The 21,893-nt window shown below is 49.8% G+C and overlaps 1 protein-coding gene across 1 annotated transcript in view; it reads right to left on the bottom strand.

The window, feature by feature from the left end:
* LOC120387948 (tyrosine-protein phosphatase non-receptor type 11-like) overlaps nucleotides 1-21,893 on the bottom strand; it is an 88,584-nt gene extending 66,691 nt beyond the window's left edge. The window contains exon 1 of the mRNA XM_039509373.1: nucleotides 21,673-21,893. Coding sequence (XP_039365307.1) covers nucleotides 21,673-21,878 — 206 coding nt within the window. The 5' untranslated portion in view covers nucleotides 21,879-21,893. The remainder of the gene's footprint in view (nucleotides 1-21,672) is intronic.

Here is a 21,893-nt window from a genome sequence, read left to right as displayed (position 1 = left end):
AAACAAACAGAACTTTCACACCGTAGCCTGGCCAGTCATGAAATTGGTTTTCAAAGCTTCTCTGATGCGCACCACACCCTCCTGTACTCTAACCGCCCTGGTGTCTGGCTACCCGTAATCAGCGGCCAGGCGATTTGCCTCAGCCTCCCACCCCGCCATAAAGGTCTCCCCCTTACTCTCAGAGATTGTGGAGCGCACAGCAAGCAGTAAACAACAATGGGAATATTGGTTTCGCTGAAGTCTGAGTCAGTAAACTGCGCCAGCGAGCTTTTAAACATCCAAATGCACATTCTACCACCGTTCTACACTTGCTCAGCCTATAGTTGAGCAGCTCCTGACTACTGTCCAGGCTGCCTGTGTACGGCTTCATGAGCCATGGCATTAAGGGGTAGGCTGGGTCCCCAAAGATAACTATAGGTATTTCAACATCCCCAACGGTTATTTTCTGGTCTGGGAAGAAAGTCCCTTCCTGCAGCTTTTGAAACAGACCAGAGTTCCTGAAGATGTGAGCATTGTGTTCCTTTCCCAGCCATCCCACATTGATGTTGGTGAAACATCCCTTGTGATCCACCAGTGCTTGCAGCAGCATTGAGAAGTACCCCTTTCGGTTATGTACTCACTGGCCTGGTGCTCCAGTGCCAAGATAGGGATATGGGTTCCGTCTATCGCCCCACCACAGTTAAGGAATCCCATTGCAGCAAAGCCATCCACTATGACTTGCACATTTCCCAGAGTCACTACCCTTGATATCAGCAGCTCTTTGATTGCGTTGGCTACTTGGATCACAGCAGCCCCCACAGTAGATTTGCCCACTCCAAACTGATGCCCGACTGACTGGTAGCTGTCTGGTGTTGCAAGCTTCCACAGGGCTATCGCCACTCGCTTCTCAACTGTGAGGGCTGCTCTCATCTTGGTATTCTGGCACTTCAGGGCAGGAGAAAGCAAGTCACAAAGTTCCATGAAAGTGCCCTTACGCATGAGAAAGTTTTGCAGCCACTGGGAATCGTCCCAGACCTGCAACACTATGCGGTCCCACCAGTCTGTGCTTGTTTCCTGGGCCCAGAATCGGCGTTCCACACCATGAACCTGCCCAATTAACACCATGATGTGCACATTGCCGGGGCCCGTACTTTGTGAAACATCCATGTCCATGTCTATGTCCTCATCACTCTTGTCACGGTGCTGCCGTCGCCTGGTTTTGCTTTTGCAGGTTCTGGTTCTGCATATACTGCAGGATAATGCCCGGGGTGTTTACAGTGATCATAATTGCTGCGGTCTCCGTGTTCCCAGTGCTATGTCGTCTGCGCTGAAAAAAAGGCGCGAAACGATTGTCTACCATTGCTCTGACGGAGGGAGGGGCGACTGACGACATGGTTTACAGGGAATTAAAATCAGAGGGGGTGGCTTTGCATCAAGGAGAAACACTGTCACACAGAATGGATTGAACTCAAAACCCTGGGTTTAACAGGCCATTGATTTCACGGAGGGAGGGAGTGGGGAGCAAATGAATAAAACACAAATCTGATCTATTTCTTGTTTTGATCCACTCCATCTATCTTATACATCTTAGGCTGGCAGCAGACGGTGCAGTACGACTGCTAGCCATCGTCATCTCCTGGGTGCTCATCAGAAAGTGCTGCAGTACGACTGGGGAATGACCTGGCTGAGTCACTCCAATGTCTGCCCAGGCACCCCGACCGACCTCACCGAGGTCGACTAAAAGATCACCCAGGAGTATGACAATGATGGCTACCAGTCATAATGCACCATCTGCTGCCAAAAGGCAATGAGCTGCTGCTGTGTAGCAATGCAGTCCCACGGCTGCCAGCATGCAGAAGACGTACGGTGACGGTGAGCTGAGTGGGCTCCATGCTTGCCGTGGTACGGCGTCTGCACAGGTAACCCAGGAAAAAAGGCGCGAAACGATTGCGAAAGCAACGGCAGACAGAGGGAAGGAGGCCTGACAACATGTACCCAGAACCACCCACAACAATGTTTTTGCCCCATCAGGCATTGGGATCAAAACCCAGAATTCCAATGGGCGGCAGAGACTGCGGGAACGGTGGGATAGTGACCCACAGTGCAACGCTCCGGAAGTCGACGCTAGCCTCGGTACTGTGGACGCAGTCTGCTGAGTTAATGCACTTAGAGCATTTTGTGTGGGGACACACACAAACAGTATAAAAATGATTTCTAAAAAACCAACTTCTATAAATTTGACCTAATTTGGTAGTGTAGACATACCCTGAGTTAAAATAACTGGAGAGGCCTAGACCTATACACGTCCCCCGCATTCTCCCTACCCAGAGGTGTTTTGAATCTTGCTGGAGGATTCTCTGCACCTTGAGGCCTTTAAACCACGATTTGAGGACTTCAATAGCTCAGACATACGTCAGGGGTTTGTTACAGGAGTGGGTGGGTGAGATTCTGTGGCCTGCATTGTGCAGGAGGTCAGACTAGATGACCATAGTGGTCCCTTCTGACCTTAAGTCTATGAATCAAAATCCAGATCCACGTACTGCAAACAACTCCAACGGGCAAAAAGCCAGCTCTACACAGCAGTATTTGGGGGGAAAAGAACAAAATCCAGCTCCTCATTATGTGTCTTATGTCCAACCTTATCAAGAGCCAACCTGAAACTTCAAAGTTTGAGAAATTCATTTAACTCCTGCTTTCATTATTTTAGTCTCTGCATTTCCTGGCTCTGGACAGGGCCACAATTACTAGAAGACCGTGAGAAAGGGCCCCATTCTTGCCAGCTTCCCAACCAAGTTCTGCCGATGCAAGAGATTAAGAGACGCACATGAACAGTGAATATTCTTAAGTTCTTGTAGGTTGTGTTCCCACTTCTGAATAGTTACTGAATTCAGGATGTCAGGGCTAGGAGTGAAGCTGCTACTAGGAGTAGTAGCAACAAGCACGCCCCTTTGGGTTGGTGAGAGCCAGGCTTGGGAGGCAGACGTGAAATGAGCTTGGTTGGCTGAGTTTAGTTAACACATGGCTCTCTGAGCACTGCAAGATCACCCCACACTATTTAGAACAAACGTCTAGAGAGATTCCATGAGGCTGGGGCTGGAACAGCGAATGTCGTATCGAAGGTTGGGATTTAAGAGAAGCTCCCCAAAGCACATACCGACAGCTCACCAAACTGCAGCCAGTCTTCAGCTCCTACAGGACTCTTTGAGCAACCAGTTCAGACAATTTAAGAGCATTAGATCGCAAGGAGCGAGGAACAGGAAAAAGTCTTGCAGGATCACTGGTTTAGCTGCCCGGCTGAAACACCTACTCAGTGGCTCAGAGCTGGCATCCTTTGGAGGTCCTTTGCCAAAACGCTGGTGATGGGTTTGGGGTTTTTTGTTTTTTTTTTAAAGTTCCTTTGCTCCATCTGGTGGTTAGAAAGTTTTAAACTTCGCTGAACTGTCCACAAGCAGCTTCTTCCGATGAGTGAAACGTTAACTAAGCATCTTTAAAACCACCAACATTCTGACAAGTCACATGCGAGCAAAACTAGAGAGAGGCTATTCAAATAGCTCACCCCAAAGACTCACTTATGTCCACAGCTCCTGCGAGGTAGACAGAGAGGTGAATTCAGGCTTTGAAAGGTGAGAATACGAGCATGGGGGGAGCAAAGGAGGTCGGGACACCATTGAGCATCCTTGTTAAGCGTGGGACTAGGGAGTGACAAAATGCCTAGAAGGCCACAAGATGGAATTTGTATTCATGTGTTTGCCCAGCCCCTAGCATAATGGGGTCCGTGACAGGCTCCTAGGTGCTACTGCAGTACTAAAACACTAGAATCCCATGTGGAAGAGTGAGGGGCTGCTCTGAACAGGTTGGTGAGACCAGGAGGCTTTGTAAAAAGAGACAGTGGCTGCAAAACAAATGGGTCACGGAGTCATGAATCCAGCAGTTCCCACCACTCAGTTAGCCCCTCTGTCCTCGACAAAGCACCCCAACCAACCCTTCGGCTTCCTCTGGGTTCCCTGCCCACTCGTGCATGGCCGAGCAGGGGTGCCCAGCACACATGGCTGTCTGAACACCAGCTGACAAACCCTCAAAAGAAATGGACATCTGCCCAAAGGGGCATCAGACACCTCGGCAGATCCCAGTCTTCTTTGTGCTGCTCCAGCGGTACAGAGCATCACTAAATGGGCAACGGAGGCTTCCACCTCAGCAGAGGGGCCAAGGGCTGGATAGACCCTGGAGGACCCAACGTACCTTCTCACTCCACAGCAGCAGCCCCTTCGAGCCAGGCGTCAGGCAGGTTGGTGGGTCAGTGACACTGTCCGTGCTCTGCCAGTTCAGGGGGGCCAGACAGAAGCTCTTTCTTCAGGGCTAACAATCCAGCACCGCTCCCTCGGTAATAAATTCCCACAAACCAACTTGAGCAAGAACAGCTATTGCTATTGGCAAGATAGGAGCCCAACCCTTTGCTAGGCCTTTCCCCAGACACTTCATCAAAGTACAACGCTCCCTGGGCATAGCCCACAGATCCCATTGCTTTAGGCAGAGCAGGAACAGGAAGCCATCAGCATAGTTACTGTGCTAAAGGAGATCTGCTGCTTCAGAGGAGTTTTCTAGTTGCAAATGCAGCATTCTGAGAAGACACAGCGACATGGACACCCGTCCTTAAAGGACAGGGAACCTCTGGCATTTAGGAGACAATTTAAGCCTTAGAGAGCAGCGTTTGTAGGATCAGAGTGACTGTAAAGAACAGACCCCGACAGCTTGACAGTGAGCGGGGCTGAATGATCTGGTCTGCTCCTTGCTCAGTTCAGGGAACCAGAGGCGATCTCTGCACCACCAGCACCGCGAGCTCCCCTGGCCTACACTACGCAGGCAGCTTACGTCCACCTAATTATGTCAGTGTGCACACACCAACCTAATAACTCCACCTCCATGAGAGGCATAGGGCTGATGTCAGGGTAGCTAAGGAGACGCAGTGTCTGTGCAGACACTGCGGTACTTACATGGGTTGTCTTGTCAATGTCAAGGCTCCGGAGGAGGAGGACACCCCACCGATAGAAGGAAGGTAGCGGGATCATGCACCACTGAAGTAGGTACTGCAGTGGCTGTAAGTTGACCTAACGTAGGTCGACTTACGACTGTAGAGTAGTCATGCCCCTCAGCCTGTACTTGGACAAATAAAATGAAGCTGCACTGTTTGACTCATAGCCCCCCGTCTCTTCCCCACCCACTCACCAAGTAACAGGGATCTCGTGGCCAGGAGTTAGTCATCTGTTTGGCAACCACAGAAAAAGGAATTCAACCCACCGCCCTGTAGCACTACCCAACTGAACAGGGTTACCCCAAGGGGCAGACCTATATAGAAGGAGGTGCCATTCTTAAATAGGCCCTTCCCTCCGTTACAGCCACACATCTGAAGCCCAGCTAACAAGATTTAAAAAACCAGGGCAAGAGCAGACACTGGAAGATGAAGGCAGCCTGACAGCCGCTACCTTCACGCAGGGACTAGGCAAGGCGGTGTTAAGCAATGGCACGTTAGCCTCAGCCCAAGCTCCCTCCACCTCGGCACTAGAGTGAACAGAAGGCGAGGGGATTCCTGCCACATCCCGCCCCCAGGACACCTTCCCCCACTGCTGTTTGCCAGAGACCACGCAATCACGTGCAGGCCCAAGCGCGCCTTTCAGGATTACACAACATGACGAGCTAATTAAATGATGGGTTTATTTTGGACCTGGGCAGGGTGACAAGGCAAAATATAGCCCATAACAAGCCCATGTCGCCTTTGAAGCGCTGCCAGGGTTATTTTTTACCTAGAGGCATCATGAAGAATCGGAGAGGATAAAAATAAATAAGTAACACGGTTATATTTAGAATTTAATCAGTGGCAGGGCGGGTAACACTCCTTAGGGAGGAGACTAATATTTAGGGAAGGAGGCCAGGACAAGAGCAGCTGTGGCAACTACCAAACATGGGATGGACACTGCTTGGACCAGTTGTGAGTCTTCCCGCCTTCTCCCCCCGGTCTCTTTCACACCCTCTGACACTATAACAGCCTGTTGTCACTCCCCAACCTCTTCTTTGGTTGGGTCCTTTTCCCCCTGCTCCATTGACCCTGCCCAGTAGGAGGCGCTGTACTGATTTTGCACAGCTGCATATGCCAATCATGGAGCATTCTGGAAATCAAGACACCAACCGACAGTCGTGCCTATTAAACGACTGCTGAAGGAGGGGATACGTTCTCCATTATAGCTCCCTAAAGAAGATGCAACACAGGCTCCCCCATCAGAACTACCTCGAAACTAGAGAGCTTTCGGTTTATGCAGTACCGACAGCTCCATGCCCGATCCATTGTTCCACATCTTCCCACGTGCCCAATCCACAGAGGACAAGCAGAAGTTCCAGCCCAAGTTAGCCAGATCTGGCTCCTGAGCCCAAGCTGAAGCAGCTCGTTTCTTTTGCTCCGGAGGCCCCCAGTGCGATCCCCTCTATGGGTGGCCAGCTCACAGACTCAGCCATCATGAAGCTGCCCCCCTCCAGAATCATGAATGAATTCGTTCGGGGGTTGTTTCTCTGTCATCTGTCTGTCTCCTGGTTTCTGAGCCCCATACCACAGGGATTCTCCTGGACTTAGTTTACTGGATCCAAGCACCTCGGGGGGAAGGAGATGTAGTAGCACCGAGTGTGCTACAGGAAAACACAAGCCAACAGTCAGACTGCTCCTACAGTAACTCGGAAGTCTGACCACTGACTTCCATGGGAGAAGGCCCAGGGCCATGAATTTGGAACTGGTGTCCGGCTCCTACCCGAGGAGGGAGGTTGACTCCCCCTCCCAAATCAGGGAATACACAGAATCCCAGAAAGACCCCATTCCAATGGGAAATGTTTAATGTGAAGGGAACGGTTGAGGGGGGGGGGGGATTTCCCCCTTGTCTGAATCCCTCATTGCTCAGTTTTCAGCACCCTCTCCCCACACCCTTGCCTCTGGCTGCTAGGCAGCCGGTCCCCATTCTCATTCTCCAGCCTTTCACTCTAGCAGGAGGCAGCTTTCTTGTTTAGCATCTGTTTGTCAAAGCTGCCAGGAGGGAGCGGGACATCTTTTTAGATCTAGCTGCTCTGGAGCTGGCTATAGCAAGCCTGAATTTATTTAAGTGCAGACTCTTATGTAAAGCACAGAGGAGATTAGTAGGCAGCTAGTTATAGACACATGACACAATCCCCATTTAATAGCCAGAGAATTTCGACAGGTCGGAGATGGGGATGATTTCCACACCTTGTTATTATCATGCAGCCGTAGCCGGCTCTGATTCAGCAGGGGGAAGGAAGAGGATGGATTTAAGAGGGACTTCATGCAACGCCCCCGTCCCCTCCCCCAGCTCTGGTAAAGCCACAAAAAGGGAGGGGGCCGTGTGGCTCTGGGCTCATCTGGGCTGTTCTTTGCTAGAAGATGGAGAGAATGCCTTCTGCCCGGATACCAACACACGAGAGCCAGACTCTCTGCTGCTCACAGCAAGGATCCTGGACCAGACTAGCCCACAAGGTTGAAAGGGGTTTAAGGCTGGCCACAAAGGGGTGTGCAACAACCCCAAGGCGCAGCCCTTCGCACAGAGGGGTCCCGGTCTCTGACTAGGACTCTGAGGAGTTACGTCAGGGGTGGCCAACCTGAGCCTGAGAAGGAGCCAGCGTGGCACTGCCCTCCTCGGGGGCGGGGGAACCAGAACTGCAAGGCGTGGGTGAGCGGGGCACCCGGTCCTTCCGGAGCAGGAGGAAGAGAATTCCATGGGACGTTCCGACTGGGCGTGGGCTGCATCGCCATGACCACAGGGAAGCGCTAGGTAGCTCCAGGCTTGCTGCAATTAAAGGGCTAAGCTGCCATTCCCAAAGGTGCTATGCACCCACAGCCATCCCCTCCCACCCACACTCACATCCTTCCCTAAAGCCTTGAGCAGATGTGCCCACCCTTCCTCCCAAAGTCGGCAAGCAGTGCAGTCACAGGGTGCATGCATTCGTTTTTCCCAGGGCGGGGGGGGGGGTGCACATGAAGAGCAGGCTGGGAACCGCACCCTGACCATCTCTTCCTGCGCAGGAAGTTTCGGAGCAGATGCTTGCTAAGAGATGGGCCCGTACCTGATGTATCAGGTCAGTTACAGCCACCTGCAGCTGGGGTTTCCCAGCCCCCGCCCCCACCGCTGCTTTCAACCCAAAGAACCTGCAACAGGACAGATTACGTTCATTGCTCCTTGCTGCAGCAAGCTCGCCAGCACCAGCCACCCACCCTGCGGGAGCTGCCTCGGGAAGCAGTGCTGTGATTCACCCAGGCACACACACCTGCCGGGAGTTACCAGGAACGGCGGCTGCACCAGGTGACCTCGCAATCCATTTACCAGGGTGTCCGCTGTTCCCAGCGCGAAGCTATAACAGAGACAGGGGCCAAGGAAGTTAATCTGTACCCCAAACATGCGGGGAAATTCATACAAAACATCTCCAAAGAAACGGAGACGCGTCTGCTGACCTTTGCTTTGCATTACACACCTGGGGCCAAATGGTGGAGGGCTGCACGGAACAGATGGACTTACCCAAGGGATGAGTTTAGATCCTCACCTCTAAAGGGATCAGCGCTCCAGACGCAGAATAACCGTCTGTTAAAGGAAAACCAGATTCCTGACTCCCCCCTCCCACCACGATGTCAATGTTTAAGAGACCAGACAAACAAATGGAAAACATTTGGAAATCACTTTAATGCTGCATGTCAAGAATCAGGCAAGAGAGGTTAAAAAAACAGGGGAGAGAGGGAGCTGCATATTTCTATTGTCCACACACGTATGGACAGTAATCGAACAAAGTGCCCTTCCCAGCAAACAGCAGAGCAAAACACCAAGCTCCAGCTGTTCTTGGTCATCCCCTACACTCTGAAAGGGAAGTTTGGAGTGCACGTTATCCATAGATGCAACCACTGGATGGGGGGGGGGGGGGGAAACCTGCTGGTGGGCAGCACAGGATTAGTGCATCATCATTCTTCCCTTTTTAAATGGGGTCACAGCTTCTCATTGCCCTGGATAGGGAAGAAGAGACCAGCTCCTGCAGAGGAGGGGGAGCGAAAGGGGTACAGACTTCGGGAGATTTTCACCCCAGAATATCTATGGGCAAGACTTGTGCACAATTTCCAGCTTACTTCCTGATTTTTAAACGGCAGAAGAAACTGACAATTTTCTGCCACTCCTACCCACAAACAACAAGGGAATTTTCAAAGAACGACCAAGAAGTCAGCAGCTGGCACTAGCAAGGGTTCTCCTACACAACGGGCCTTCTCCTTGCTTCCAGCAAAGCCAGTGAGAGTTTTGCCAGCAATTTTGATAGAAGCCGGATTATAGCCACAAGCCTTCCCCCAAAGCCCTCTTCATTTTAACATTAGGCTTGCCGGAGCTTTCTACGGTTTCTCCCTTCCATTGCAGGGATCCTTGGACAGAGCAGGGACTAAGCTAATTTACAGCAAGCTCCCAAGAGCCAGCAACAATGAAATAGTTTTGCTATTCCACCAGATTTCTCTGCTTTTCCACCCCACAGGAAGTGGGGCGAGGGAAAGCAGGAGGAGACATTAAATCTCTCCCCCCTCCATATATGTCCCTCAGTCACTGTGGCCAGACAAAGCGCAGGTCTTTGGAGAGCACCGTAGATAGCAGCAGCAGTTTGAGCTGTCTGCAAATGACAAAAATGCATCTATACAGGAAGAGCCCAGTTCCTGATTTCCAGTTTGGTTTAATAAGAAGAATTTCCTTCTTCCCTTCAGACTCATGCAGGAAGCCTGCAAACAGACCAGCTCCATAATCTGATTAGGTTCCACCCTACGCACATTTCCTGAAACACAAACGATTTGCGGGAGTTACTTTCCATTCCGACCCCTGCCCCCAAAAGGCAGCAAGTTGATTCCAACCAGGGGATCAGTCTTGGGTTCTGAAAGGAGAACGCAGTTACCTGAGTCATTCCTAGGAAGATTGCACCCTACTGGCACTTCCCCCCACACCCCTGGTAGGACAGGGACTGATTTTTGGACAGTAAGTACCTCCTCAGACTGACAGTCCCTCAGGGCAGGGATGGCGTCTGGGTTGGGTCCCAAGAGCAGTGCTTAATAATGTGCAGTGAGCCATTTAGAGAGGCTAAGAGACAAAGGCAGAGCACGCGCTTAGACACAAGCTGTATTTCAAGGGTAGCAGTGCAGCCTGGGTGGTAAAGGTAAGAAAAGAAGAAGAGCCACAGAGAATTTCACAGGTACTTCTATGACGACGTTCATCACTCCAGCACCCACATGACTCAACGCCCACATGAGCAAGGGAAGTGCTATCTCCATTTCGCAGATGAAGCAATTGAGACAGAGGGAAAGTGACTTGCCCAGGTCACAGAGTGAGTCAGTGGCAGAGCCAGAACTAGGAATAAGGTCTCCCAGCTCTCAGGCCATGCCCTCCCTACCAGGCCACCCTGAACGGAAAAAAAAAGGAGGTTCCTGGTTCAGAAAGGAGCTGGCCAGCACTGGCAAGGCCAGGGCTCAGTGGGTGGAAAGAAGAGATCTTGAAGGCCTTGACTTTCACTGACTTCTCATCAGGGATGGACGAGCCCCAGACGGGTACAGAAGGCCAGCAGGATCCGGGCTCGCCACATGCAGTGCATTAAAGGCATGAAGCTGAGGCCAATACACAGCGGTCACCAATGCTTAAAACAAGGGGAGAGCTCAGCCCCCACCACCCCTTGCTTGGGAGATACCCACTGTGTGGGAACAGCGGCTAGACACCAGCTTTTTAATAGCAATCACTGTGCAGGAGAGGGCTTATCTCCCCCCACCCCAGTCTGCAGAGAGGTTACTACTGCAGACAGCTAGCAGATCCACTGCTTCAGCTCAAGCCATAGAGGCTCATGCTTTTAGCATGGAACATCTGGGTTCAAACCCTGCCAGTGATAAGCTGGGGCAGGTCATTAGACCCGCCATAACACTGTTAGGGCCCAAAGGACGGTTATCTTCCGGGGAAGCAGCAATACAGCCCTTGGAGGAGGGCAGCTAATACAGGCTCAGCAGCAGCTCTGTAATCAACCCCAGCTGGGAGGGCAGCTGCTCAGCCTTTGCACACCAAGCCCCCTACCCATCTGGGTCTAGCTGCCGGCATGTTCTGTATTTGGGGCAGGGGGAGATTGAAAGTTTCTGTCCTCTGTTAGCAACTTTGTAGCTTTATTAGAACAAGTCACTCGGTTTTGCTAGGTTTGAGAAAACCCTCCTAGGAAACTAGATTAGAATAATCGTACTGGAAGAGGGTGGGTCGGTTACTCACGGCCTGCAGAAAGAACTGGGGGGCAGGCAAAGTCCCTTTTCAGTGCACCGGCAGCTCTTCCAGCTAAACCGCTGCTGCAGACGGCGAGGAATTCTCGTTGGCAATACAGGGGACAGATACAGCTGCATCGGGGGAAGCCACGTTCTGGGGCGAGCGCATAGTTTCTCTTGCTCCCAGCCCGTGACTGAAAGTGCCCTCACTGCAGCCAGCCTGACAGATGCAGGCGCACGCTGGGCTGGCAACCAGCTGTAGAGAAGACGCCGGGTCAGCCGCCAAGAAGAGAGGCGACGCTGCTGCCGAATTCGCTCTGATGTTCTCTAGCTGCTACAATACCAGAGACCAGACAAGCCGGGGCATCAGGGAGATCCAGTGAGCCACATAGTAAGGGACTCCTTGGGATTGGGACTGACCCCAGATCTAAACCCAGGCAAGCACTGGTCAGGGAAGTGCTCGTGTGCAGAAAACAGGAAGGGGAGGGTTATTCGGAGGACATCCTAATCAGGCTCTTTTCATATAGCTACGGTCCTGGACTAGGAGCCGAGACACACCGCTGCCCTGGGACACACAGCCGCCAAGCAAAAGGCATACGCCAGGACAGTTTGATTTCAAGGAATGGCTTCCCGAGTTCTATCGGTAATAGTGTTAATGAGTCTCTGGAGGAGGCAAAAACATCCCAGGTTTTAATCTTCCCAGTCCAGTCCCCCTCTCTTCCCCAGCTGCCAAAGCAAGCAGCTACTGCAAACACTGATGGCTAATATTTACACTCAGTTCAGGAAATACGTGTGTTCTCTTCGGAGAAGGAGTGGGGCACTTGGACTACAGGCTCCAGGCCCTTTGAGGGAGGGCAGGTTTTTGGCATCATGTGTCCTATTACAACAACAGGTCAGGGTTAAAAACCAAACAGGGAGATTGGCAATTCAAGGCATTTGCAGAGCCATTTTATAGCTTCAACAGTTCAGGCCCCTGGTAACGCCAGCTCTTCGGCACGTTGTGTAGCGTGACCGGCCGCCTCGTGGAAGGCATATCCGCATGGAAAACACACTCAGAAATGGGTCCAACGCTGATTTATTTTCTGAGCTACAGCAGTGCCTGCTTCACACTCAAGCACTTGAAGCACCGACGACTTACCCACCAGTTACGGGTGAGCAGGGACCTTAAAACGGACCCTTGGCTGCAGGCTGCAAAGTGAAAATGGACAAAGCTTTGGATAAACGAGGAAGCAGCCCTGACTTTCACCTACAGCTCAACCTGAACCTTTTCTCTAAACAGAGGCACAAGTTGCAGAGTCCAGGACAGATCTGGATTCCAAACACGCCAAAGCTCAGGATCGTTTGGATTGAGGGTTTTTGGTTCAGCCCATTATAAAATTGGAAGCACTTTGCAAACTTCAGGTCCATAATTTTGAACTCTGTTCACACTCCTGCCTCCTATTTGAGTCCCTCTTTGCCCCAGCCAAGTTCTGATCATTTTCTCCCTTCGTTTTTCATTGCTGGATGTGCCGCGTTGGAAGATTTCCTGCCAAGATTTCCAGCCCGTTTCTTTTTAAGACCAAGAGATGTGACAAAGCTTAAAGTATTACCAACATTTAAACTTTGCTTTTGGCCCTTTGCTAGATGGGAAGGATGAAGCAAGGCCATCTGGAGAGTAGGGCCATCCAGCCCCACATGGTTAACGGGGGGTACCTATATGCATATTCCAGGGTTAAGCCTTCTACACAGCGCAAGACCTGGTCGCAACATGCTAATGCAGCAAATCAGCCAGGGCAGGTAGCCTGGAAGACTCTATTTTATATTGCAGCAAGAATAGGTTTGCTCAAACGCTGGATGGCAACAAGGTATAAGGAGAGAGAAACTGGGGGAGAGATTTTCAGAGACCCTTTGGGGGGACTTAACTTTGAAAATCCCAGCACAAGTCGTCTTATTTAAAATACAGGGACCTTCAAGGTGGGTGGGTAACTGTTCCGACTACAGAGGTGCACTGCACCCGAGCATCGATTTCTTCCAGGGGTTGTAATGGAAAGTTGGGTCATGAATTCCCTAACTGCTGGCAGTTCTGCAGATACAATGGCTATTAAAGACTCCGCAGCTTAATATTTATTCTACATTTTCATGTACAAAGGCCAGTTTTGGGGTCAAACCCTGGCCCTAGTGAAGCAAATGGCAAGGTTCCCATCGACTTCAATAGGGCCAGAATTTCAGGCTTCAATTCGCTGTAAACTCACTTCTAGATGCTTGCAAAGCTGCAAATCGAACTCTCTTCTTCGAGAGTTCAATCTGCCAGCTCTGGAATCAAACGAATACAAAGCCTGCTTTGTCACTGGGGCCTGCCTGGAAGAAGGGAGCCCAAAACCTAAAACCAAAAGTGAAGTAGCGTCTATACAGGCTGCTTCAGCAGGGTCTCTCAAACGCGGTCACCTTGGCCGCACGCAGCCACCGGGAGCTTTTCTTGTGGCCGCAGCGTCCTAGGCTGTGATGGGGGAGAGGGGAAGTAGCGGCCTGTCCCTGTTCCTCCTGGGTGCACCACCTTGGTGTTGGTTGCTGGAGCTGCCAGCAGGGGTCGGACCCTGCCCCACTCTGGAAACACCTGATGCTGGAGGAGCAGACAGATGGTGAGTTCCCCACCTTCCCAGAGGCAGTGGGGCTCCGGCTTCGGCCTTGGCCTTCAGCTCTGGGGTGGTGGGGCAGCAGGCTCTGGCTTCGGGCTCCAGCCTCCAAGTATTTTAGTATCACCAGCAACAGCTGGTGGCCACACTCTGAGGCCACGAAAAAAATTGTCCTAAGAACCCCTGGCTCAGGGTAGGTCTACACTACATACTAAGCCCGGGCTCTGACTCAGCTCCCCTTCCGTCCACACACACCAATCAGTCTGACTTGGGTCAGCAGGCACTCAGGACCTGGGTAGGCCAGAGCCCCGCTGTCATTCTGGCCGCAGCTCAAGCCAGACTTGAGTCTGGAGGTCTGTGTAGGGCACTACGGACATGCTAGCACAGCAGTGGGACCAGGTGTCCAATGCTGCACACACTCAGGTGCAGGTGTGCAAACACCAAGTCCACAAGCCTGGATCTCTCAGACCCAGGCCGACAATGCACTAGAGACCTACCCTTCGAGGGTGGTCACGTTAGCGAGCAGGAGGTGTTGTGTGGATTGTGAACAGTCACGGCCACTGTATATGCATCCAGAACCCACTAAAGGCTTGGTGTTAGCAGCACAGTTTCAGATGTAACATGCCCTTAAGAAGAAAGCTTTACATTTACTCACAAACAGGAAGAAAAGGAGGAAGCCCCTCTCCGTCCTTTATTGGGGACTGCGAAGAGAGCGACACAGAAGAGTCAGGAACTGTGCGCCATTTGAGTCCGCAAGCACAAGTGCTAATGGCAGTAGGCTGTAGCCACCATATCAACCTGGTTCTGGTCACTCCCATCTCAAAAAGGGTAGAGCGGAACTGGAAAAGGTTCGGAGAAGGGCAACAAAGATGATCAAAGGTATGGAACAGCTTCCATACGAGGAGAGACTAAAAAAGATTAGGACTATTCAGCTTAGAAGAGAGATGACTATGGGGGGCTAGGATAGAGGACTATAAAATCATGAATTGTGTGGAGAAAGTGAATAGGAAAGTGTTATTTACACCGTTCGCATAACACAAGAGCTAGGGGGTACCCAATGAAATCAATAGGTAACAGGTTTAACCAAACATAAGGAAGTACTTCATACACCACAGACAGTCAACCTGTGGAACTCATTGCCACAGGATGTTGTGAAAGCCAAAAGTATACCTGGGTTCAAAAAAGAAGTAAATAAGCCCATGGAGGATAGGTCCATCAATGGCTATTAGCCAAGATGGTCAGGGATGCAACTACATGCTTTAGGGATCCCTAAAGCTCTGACTGCAAGAGGCTGGGACTGTATAACGGGATGGACCATCAAAATTGCCCTGTTCTGTTCATTCCCTCTGAAGGATCTGGCACGGACCACTGTTAGAAGACAGCGTACTAAGCTAGATGGACCACTGGTCTGACTCAGTAAAGCCGTTCCTATGTTCTCTTTCCACACTGTTCATAAGACCCTTTGTTTTCAATTTAAACTGATTTTTACTGAAAAATCGCAAGGTTTTACAAAAAGTATTCTTTGGTATTTTCTAATTTTCACCCTACTTTTGTATCAAATATATAAAAAAATAACTTGTTTTCCTAACAAAACATTGCATGAGATCTGTATTATGATAATACATTAGTCTGTGTATATATGCAAAGCTGCTGTTGAAGTAAGGCTACGTATTAGTCTAGAAAATACACACAAACGGGGGCACACACGCAAGCTCTGAACTGCGTGCGCATCTGAACATACTGCTGAATCTCACGCTCGCCATGTACACACTTCAAGCTGTAGCAGATAACGATTTAAAGATCTGGCACACTAAAATGGGAAGAAAAGGAAAATCTGTATCAGAATACGTTTCAGAACACAAGGAAGTATTCAAAAGTTTAAAACAACAAAAACAGGAGAAAAGGACAAAGCTGAGTGTGTGCGCTGTAAATATTTATAAGCTAATAGTTCTAAATCTACAACAGTAAACTGTTTATTCAAATCCAAAGTTTTATTTGGGGATTAGAGATGTCTTGTTTTCTTAAACTCACAGGTGGTGGTGTGTTTTTTTTGAGTTCTGTTTTCATTCTACAGCAAACCACACCGATGAACGGAATTCAAAGCATTAATCTACTGAATACTTTCCTCCGTCTTTCCATCCATCAAAATAAACCCCGATATTTACCCAGAAAAATTACTACTAATTTTCTGCACCAATTTTCACCTGTTTTTGTTGTGGTGGTAACAAACTGATAAATTCCTTGGGAAATTTTAATAAACTAAAAAACTGAAAAAGAAGGGCCGTAACTATTCATGAGATGTCACGATGGCCAAAATGTACAACTTGGTTCAAAACAGAACTAGTTAAGTTAAGAGAGAACAGATCCATCAATGGCTTTTACCAAAGATGGTCAGGGATGCAATGACATGCTCAGGGCAATCCTAAGCCTGATTGCCAGAAGTCAGGAAGAGAAGACGGGGTGGATCACTCTTACTGCCCTGTTCTACACCCCACTGAAGCTCTGGCACCGTCCGAGAAAGGATACTGGGCTAGATGGACCATTGGTCTGACCCAACATGGCTGTTCTTATAGACAAGGGCCCGGATTCTGAGCTCAAGTTAGTGTCACTCAACTGAAGACAATGGGGATTATGCCAGTATGGCATTTGCTACCAAATTGGTTTCTAGAGCTAGTGAGGAATTTTTCAAACTGTTTTAACTGAAAAATGCTGCTTCATCAAAACTGTTTGAGAAACTGGGTTGGTTTGGCAAATCTCCCAACACAAAACATTTTTGAAAAAAGTTTAAAAGATTCCTGAAATTTTAATAGTTTTTTTTTAAATACGTGAAAAAAACTTGATTTTGAAATTTTAGTAAATTTAGGTTAAAAACAAAAAAAGGCAAAATTGAAATGAAATGTTTTGTTTGACACAATCTGGAGGGAAAAAAAGATTTCTTGTTCTGGAAAATTTGAGATTGACTTGGTCCAGATTTGGGACAAAACATTTTTTTCATTCACGCAAAAATTCTCCTGGAAGGGGAAGACCATTTCCCACCCAGCTCTGCTTCTTTCCTCCACCCCTTCCTTCTTCCTAAACCCTGAAGCCCCAGGGAACTGATGGAAGTTAAAGCCTTGCCCTGCACATACCTGGGCCCTGCAGGAGCAACAGTACAAGTGCCGGGTGTCTCCTTTCCAGGAACAGGACGCAGGGCACACAGGAGCTAGTAGCAGCCGGTCACGGCTGGGAGGCAAGATTTATCCATTCAGATCTCTACATCCCAGCAAAAGACCTCTAATCTCACCAGAGTGGACTTAAGCACGAGGCTGGGGGGAGCTATTCTTAGATGCCTGACTTCTCAGCAAGCCAGCTGGGGTGTTTCAGCAGAACCCTGCTGCTTGCCCTCTCTAACCTGGCAGATCTGGGTGGTTTTCAGACAGTCAAAGCCCTGAGACCTGAACTGGAGCAGATGCTATTAAAGGGTGAATGAAGGGGTGGGAAGGAAGAAGTGACCATTCTTTCATCAGGCTGCTTTTCAGAACCAATACAACAAAGCTTTGGCAGAAGACTCAAGTTAGGAGCCAGGGACAGCCTTGTGTTACAGTTTTAAGACAACAAATCCATTTCCCTCTACTGCAGAGCTGTGAACACTTGTCAGTTTACACACACACACCACCCTTACCCTTATACAGCCACCACTGCTCCTAGTAGACAAGTGCCTTCAAGAAGCGTAACGAGGCAGTGAGATTAGCATCGATCACCTGTAGTTCTCTCGGGCGAGAGGGGGTATTTAATTATAATGTGATTTGATTAAATAGAAGTATGTGTGTGCAATAAGAGAAGGAACCTATCTTGACCCTACGCCTTCCTTTAAAGGAAGAGCAGTTTTAGCATGTAGCGTTATCTTCCCAAAACAGCCACACACAAGCAGGAGGTGTGTCAAATGCCAACTACGAGCAAGGCCAGTCCCAATGCTCAGTTCAACTCTGCCCCTCTACACCACCGCTCCTTCCCCCGCCACACACTTCATGGCAGATCATTTGTTCCAGTTTTGTGTATGGGGGCAGGGAATCACACAAATAAAGGGCTTAATTGTCCAGCTCACACTATTATCACAGTCCCATTCTGTGCATCGGGAAAGCAGGATTCAACCCTTTTATAAAACGGGCGTCAATTCTTTGTAACAAGTCTGTCTAAAGAGATGCTTTCCTTTCCCCTCCCTTTTAAAATTAGTGTGGACAGACAATACCAATGTTCATTTTTAAAGCATTTTTCAATCAATTTAATTTTTACACGTGCAGAATTCTGGGTTTTCTTTTAGTTTTCAATTTAAATGTTCACAGTTGTGCAAAATTATTGGTGGGGGGCGGGGGGGAAATGGATCAGACCATTATGTAATACCAGTAGAGGCACCAAGATTCAAAGAGTTCATAGAATCATAGATTAGGGTTGGAAGGGACCTCAGGAGGTCATCTAGTCCAACCCCCTGCCCAAAGCAGGACCAATCCCCAAATGGCCCCCTCAAGGATTGAACTCACAACCCTGGGTTTAGCAGGCCAATGCTCAAAACACTGAGCTATCCCATTAAAACACAAAATGTCACCGTCACACATCAATATATACCACGCAAATATCCTTAGATCAAATTCTAACAAGTTCTCAAGCAGCATTTTTCATACTTTACCTAGCTGTTAATTTCCATCATTAGTGGAAATATTCTTTCCTTGGTTTGCGAGTGCTTACACTGAAATCGATGCGGACTGACCAAAAAAAAAAAAAACACAACAAACTCACCCTTCCAAGCCGAGTTACTTATCTAAAGCTGTAAGCTCATCAGGGCAGAGAACTTGCTCTCGAGTTCATACACCATGTGCCCTTTGATATCCCTGTATAACGGCCAATCAGATACGATTTCCATCAGCTCATTTTAAGACTAGCCACATGCTGAAGCCCTCTTGTAAGCAGTAGGAATCTGATCTCTGAAGGAAAGTCCCGCGTCAATTCTCAGCTTGCACCCTCTTTCCATCACCTAAACCCTGAAGCCCCATCCCCAACACATGAGACAACTGATCTAGAGTTTGAAATGGAAAGGGCCAAAAATAGCCGCCATATAACTGAGCACAGAACCTTCTTATTTCAGCAAGATTACAATCTGAAGGGCCATTTGTGCCGATGCTCTGCACTGGCAGCCGAGCCCAACAGCAAATGCTTCCGAAGCGGCCTCAGTTCATGTAATGAGGTAACCACCTTATGATGCCCCTAGGCTGAAAGCCGTAACGACGCAGCACACAACCGGTTCGTGACATCAGGCAGGGCCTACTTTGAAGCATTAAATACGCATACAGTGAAGCTAATATCAGGGAATCTGATCTTGCCTTCCACTAGGACAGGAGATTCTCCCCCCCCACCTGCCCCAGGGTTTAAAGCCAAGTCTGTCACACACACACACACACAGGAGTGATGACCTACAGTTACACTTACACTCCTGTTCACAAGTGCCTCCAGCTTTTGAAGCCGGCAAGCACCCCATTGCAATCTTTCGATGCAGAGGGTAGATATAGCCACAGAGGTGGTACCTGAAGCAGCAGATCAGCACCCCTCAGCCCAGGCCGGAGCCACTGGAGTTGACAGATGAGAACTTGATGGGTAAGAAACCACCCCCTTGCAGTAGCCTTTTACAGTAGGCTAAGAAGACACTTCAGAACCCTGCACTCACTTTCAAGCACTCCGCACTGCCATCTATTAATAATGCAGCCAGTAACCCTATTCATTCCCGAACACCTCTTAGCACCACAGGCTGCCGTGCAAGTCTGAAATATGCACGAACAAGAAAGCAGGTGCCTGGTGCCAGAGTTTAAAGTGTCAGTCATTTGTGGTTTTGCTTTCCACCATCTCAACCCTCCCAGCAGAAGAGACACCCTCCACCTCATTTTTAATATGAACAAAAGCTTTCAAAGTTACTTCTCCTGACAGACTCCACTTGAGGGATATAGAACTATGTAGGTGTTTTGGTTTCATAGGATCACAAGAGAAAGCAGCTTGCATGTCAAAGAGAAATCCTTTGCAGTGGCTGTTTACCCATTTTAGATCCACTGCTCAGGAAGCCAGTTACTAGAAAGTTTTAGAGGTAAGTAAAGGTCACCTCCCCTCTTTAAAACCCCTGCATAAATAAGGAGTAACCCTTGGTTCACGCTACGTCCCTGATGATGATGCTGCTGCTATCAGAACCTTGTGCCCGTGAAGAGCCCCAGTAAAGGAAATGGGGCTGCTCCACAGAACTACTGCAAGACAGAGGCTTAAGTCAGAAACGATTTTGCAACTGACTGATCATGACAGTGGCAGATTTAGGCCTGAAGTATTTGGGGAAGACATTCAGAGTCAGCCACCATCTCTCCCCCTCCCCTTTCGGGGAAAAGGAAAGCTTTGCAGAGTTTGAGTTAAGACACTTTGTCAAGGAAAAACTGAAGCCAAACTGCTAATTTGTTAGAGGGAGCCCAGTTAATCCCACCTTCACTGAAAAGCTCTGTGCAACTTTAACTATGGACGAAGTGGGTGTTCACCCACGAAAGCTCATGCTCTAATACCTCTGTTAGTCTATAAGGTGCCATAGGACTCTTTGCTGCTTTAACTATGGAGCAGTTCTGCAAGTTAAAAGCGGTGATCTGAAACTACCACACGCGTTCATATTTACACACATTATATATGGAAATCAGAACTCGGTTTTAATCACATTTGGCTGCTACCCCTGGCCAGTATAATAGGTTTAAATCAAGTCCTATTGGTAAAGGACAGCAGACTTTGAAGAACAGTCACTTTTTGAAGGAAGGACGGACCAAGGGGCAGGAGGAGTGGAGAGGTGCATGACAGATGGACGATGCCCCATTTGCTTTGTTTTCAAAGGCCACCTCTTTAACTGCATTTACCTTGCCAACTAGCAAACGAACTGCAGTAGAAATCAGAACTCGGCTACCAAGCTCCTCCTTTTCCCTGGCCGAAACAGCCACATCTTTAACACAATTCTGGATCAGCTTTTTCCCCCGGCTTCAAATTCCTGGCTTTAACAACACAGGCAGGAAAGTCCTTTCCTGAGTTCCTTTCTGTGTACCAGCTATGGCCAATATCAGCTTAGATGCTACCTTACACCTTCCGCTTCCTTTAACACAATATGGCCCAAGAGGCTGCTTAGATTATTAAGCGTCACTACAATGCAATATGCACCAGAGTCAGCTTTGAAAACCAAACAAAAAAACCCACAAGGCCAGAACTTTCCAAGCTTTCAGGAGCCGCTCTCATGATTTCCTCTCTTATGATACCTCGCTGCGGAAAGGTTTCAGTCTCTTTCTACCAACTCAGCAACTTCTTTAAAAAAAAAAAAAAAAAAAAGAAGGGAAACAAGGGCCTCGGCGCTGGTACCAGCAAAATAAAAAGCAGGTCCCGAAAAGCCAGCCAGCCGCGCGCTGTTTTCCCCACGTGCGGAGGGCACCCGCGAACAAAGCCCGAGCCATGCCCAGGGCCGGGGAGGGGCGCTCTGCCAGCCCCTGCCCCGCCCGGGATGGGGCTCCGCCGGGTGCTTTGTCCAGGGCAGCGGCTGCTGGAGCCGAGCTCGCCCAGCCAGAAGGGCGCGCACACACCTGCCCCGCCAGCGGCCCCCCGCTTGGGACCGAGCCTGCGGGACCGGAAAGCCGGGCGCGAAGGGATCGCAGAGCCGGGTCCAGGGCCGGGGCAGAGCAGCCCAGAGCCGGAGGGAGGCAAGCGAGGGCCCGGCAGGAGGGCTCCGAGGCGGCGGCGGCGGCGGCTCCCGGGCTCCCTTACCTGCGGGAAGTCATGGCCGGGACGCGGGACCGGGAGAGCCGCGGACACCGGCGTTCAGGCTGCTCCGCCAAGCGCAGGCTGCCTGCCGGCGAGGCGCAGCTGCTCAGGTCAGAGAAGGGGGCGGTGCTCAATCCCCCCAGCCACGCCCACTCTCGGGCCATATATGGGCTGGGCACGCCCCTTCCCTCTTCCCCCAGGCCGCTCATTCGTCAAGACTGCCA

This window comes from Mauremys reevesii, linkage group 21, assembly GCF_016161935.1.
Source record: "Mauremys reevesii isolate NIE-2019 linkage group 21, ASM1616193v1, whole genome shotgun sequence".
In the NCBI taxonomy this organism is placed as follows: Eukaryota; Metazoa; Chordata; order Testudines; family Geoemydidae; genus Mauremys; species Mauremys reevesii.
This window is presented reverse-complemented; position numbering and strand designations above follow the sequence as displayed.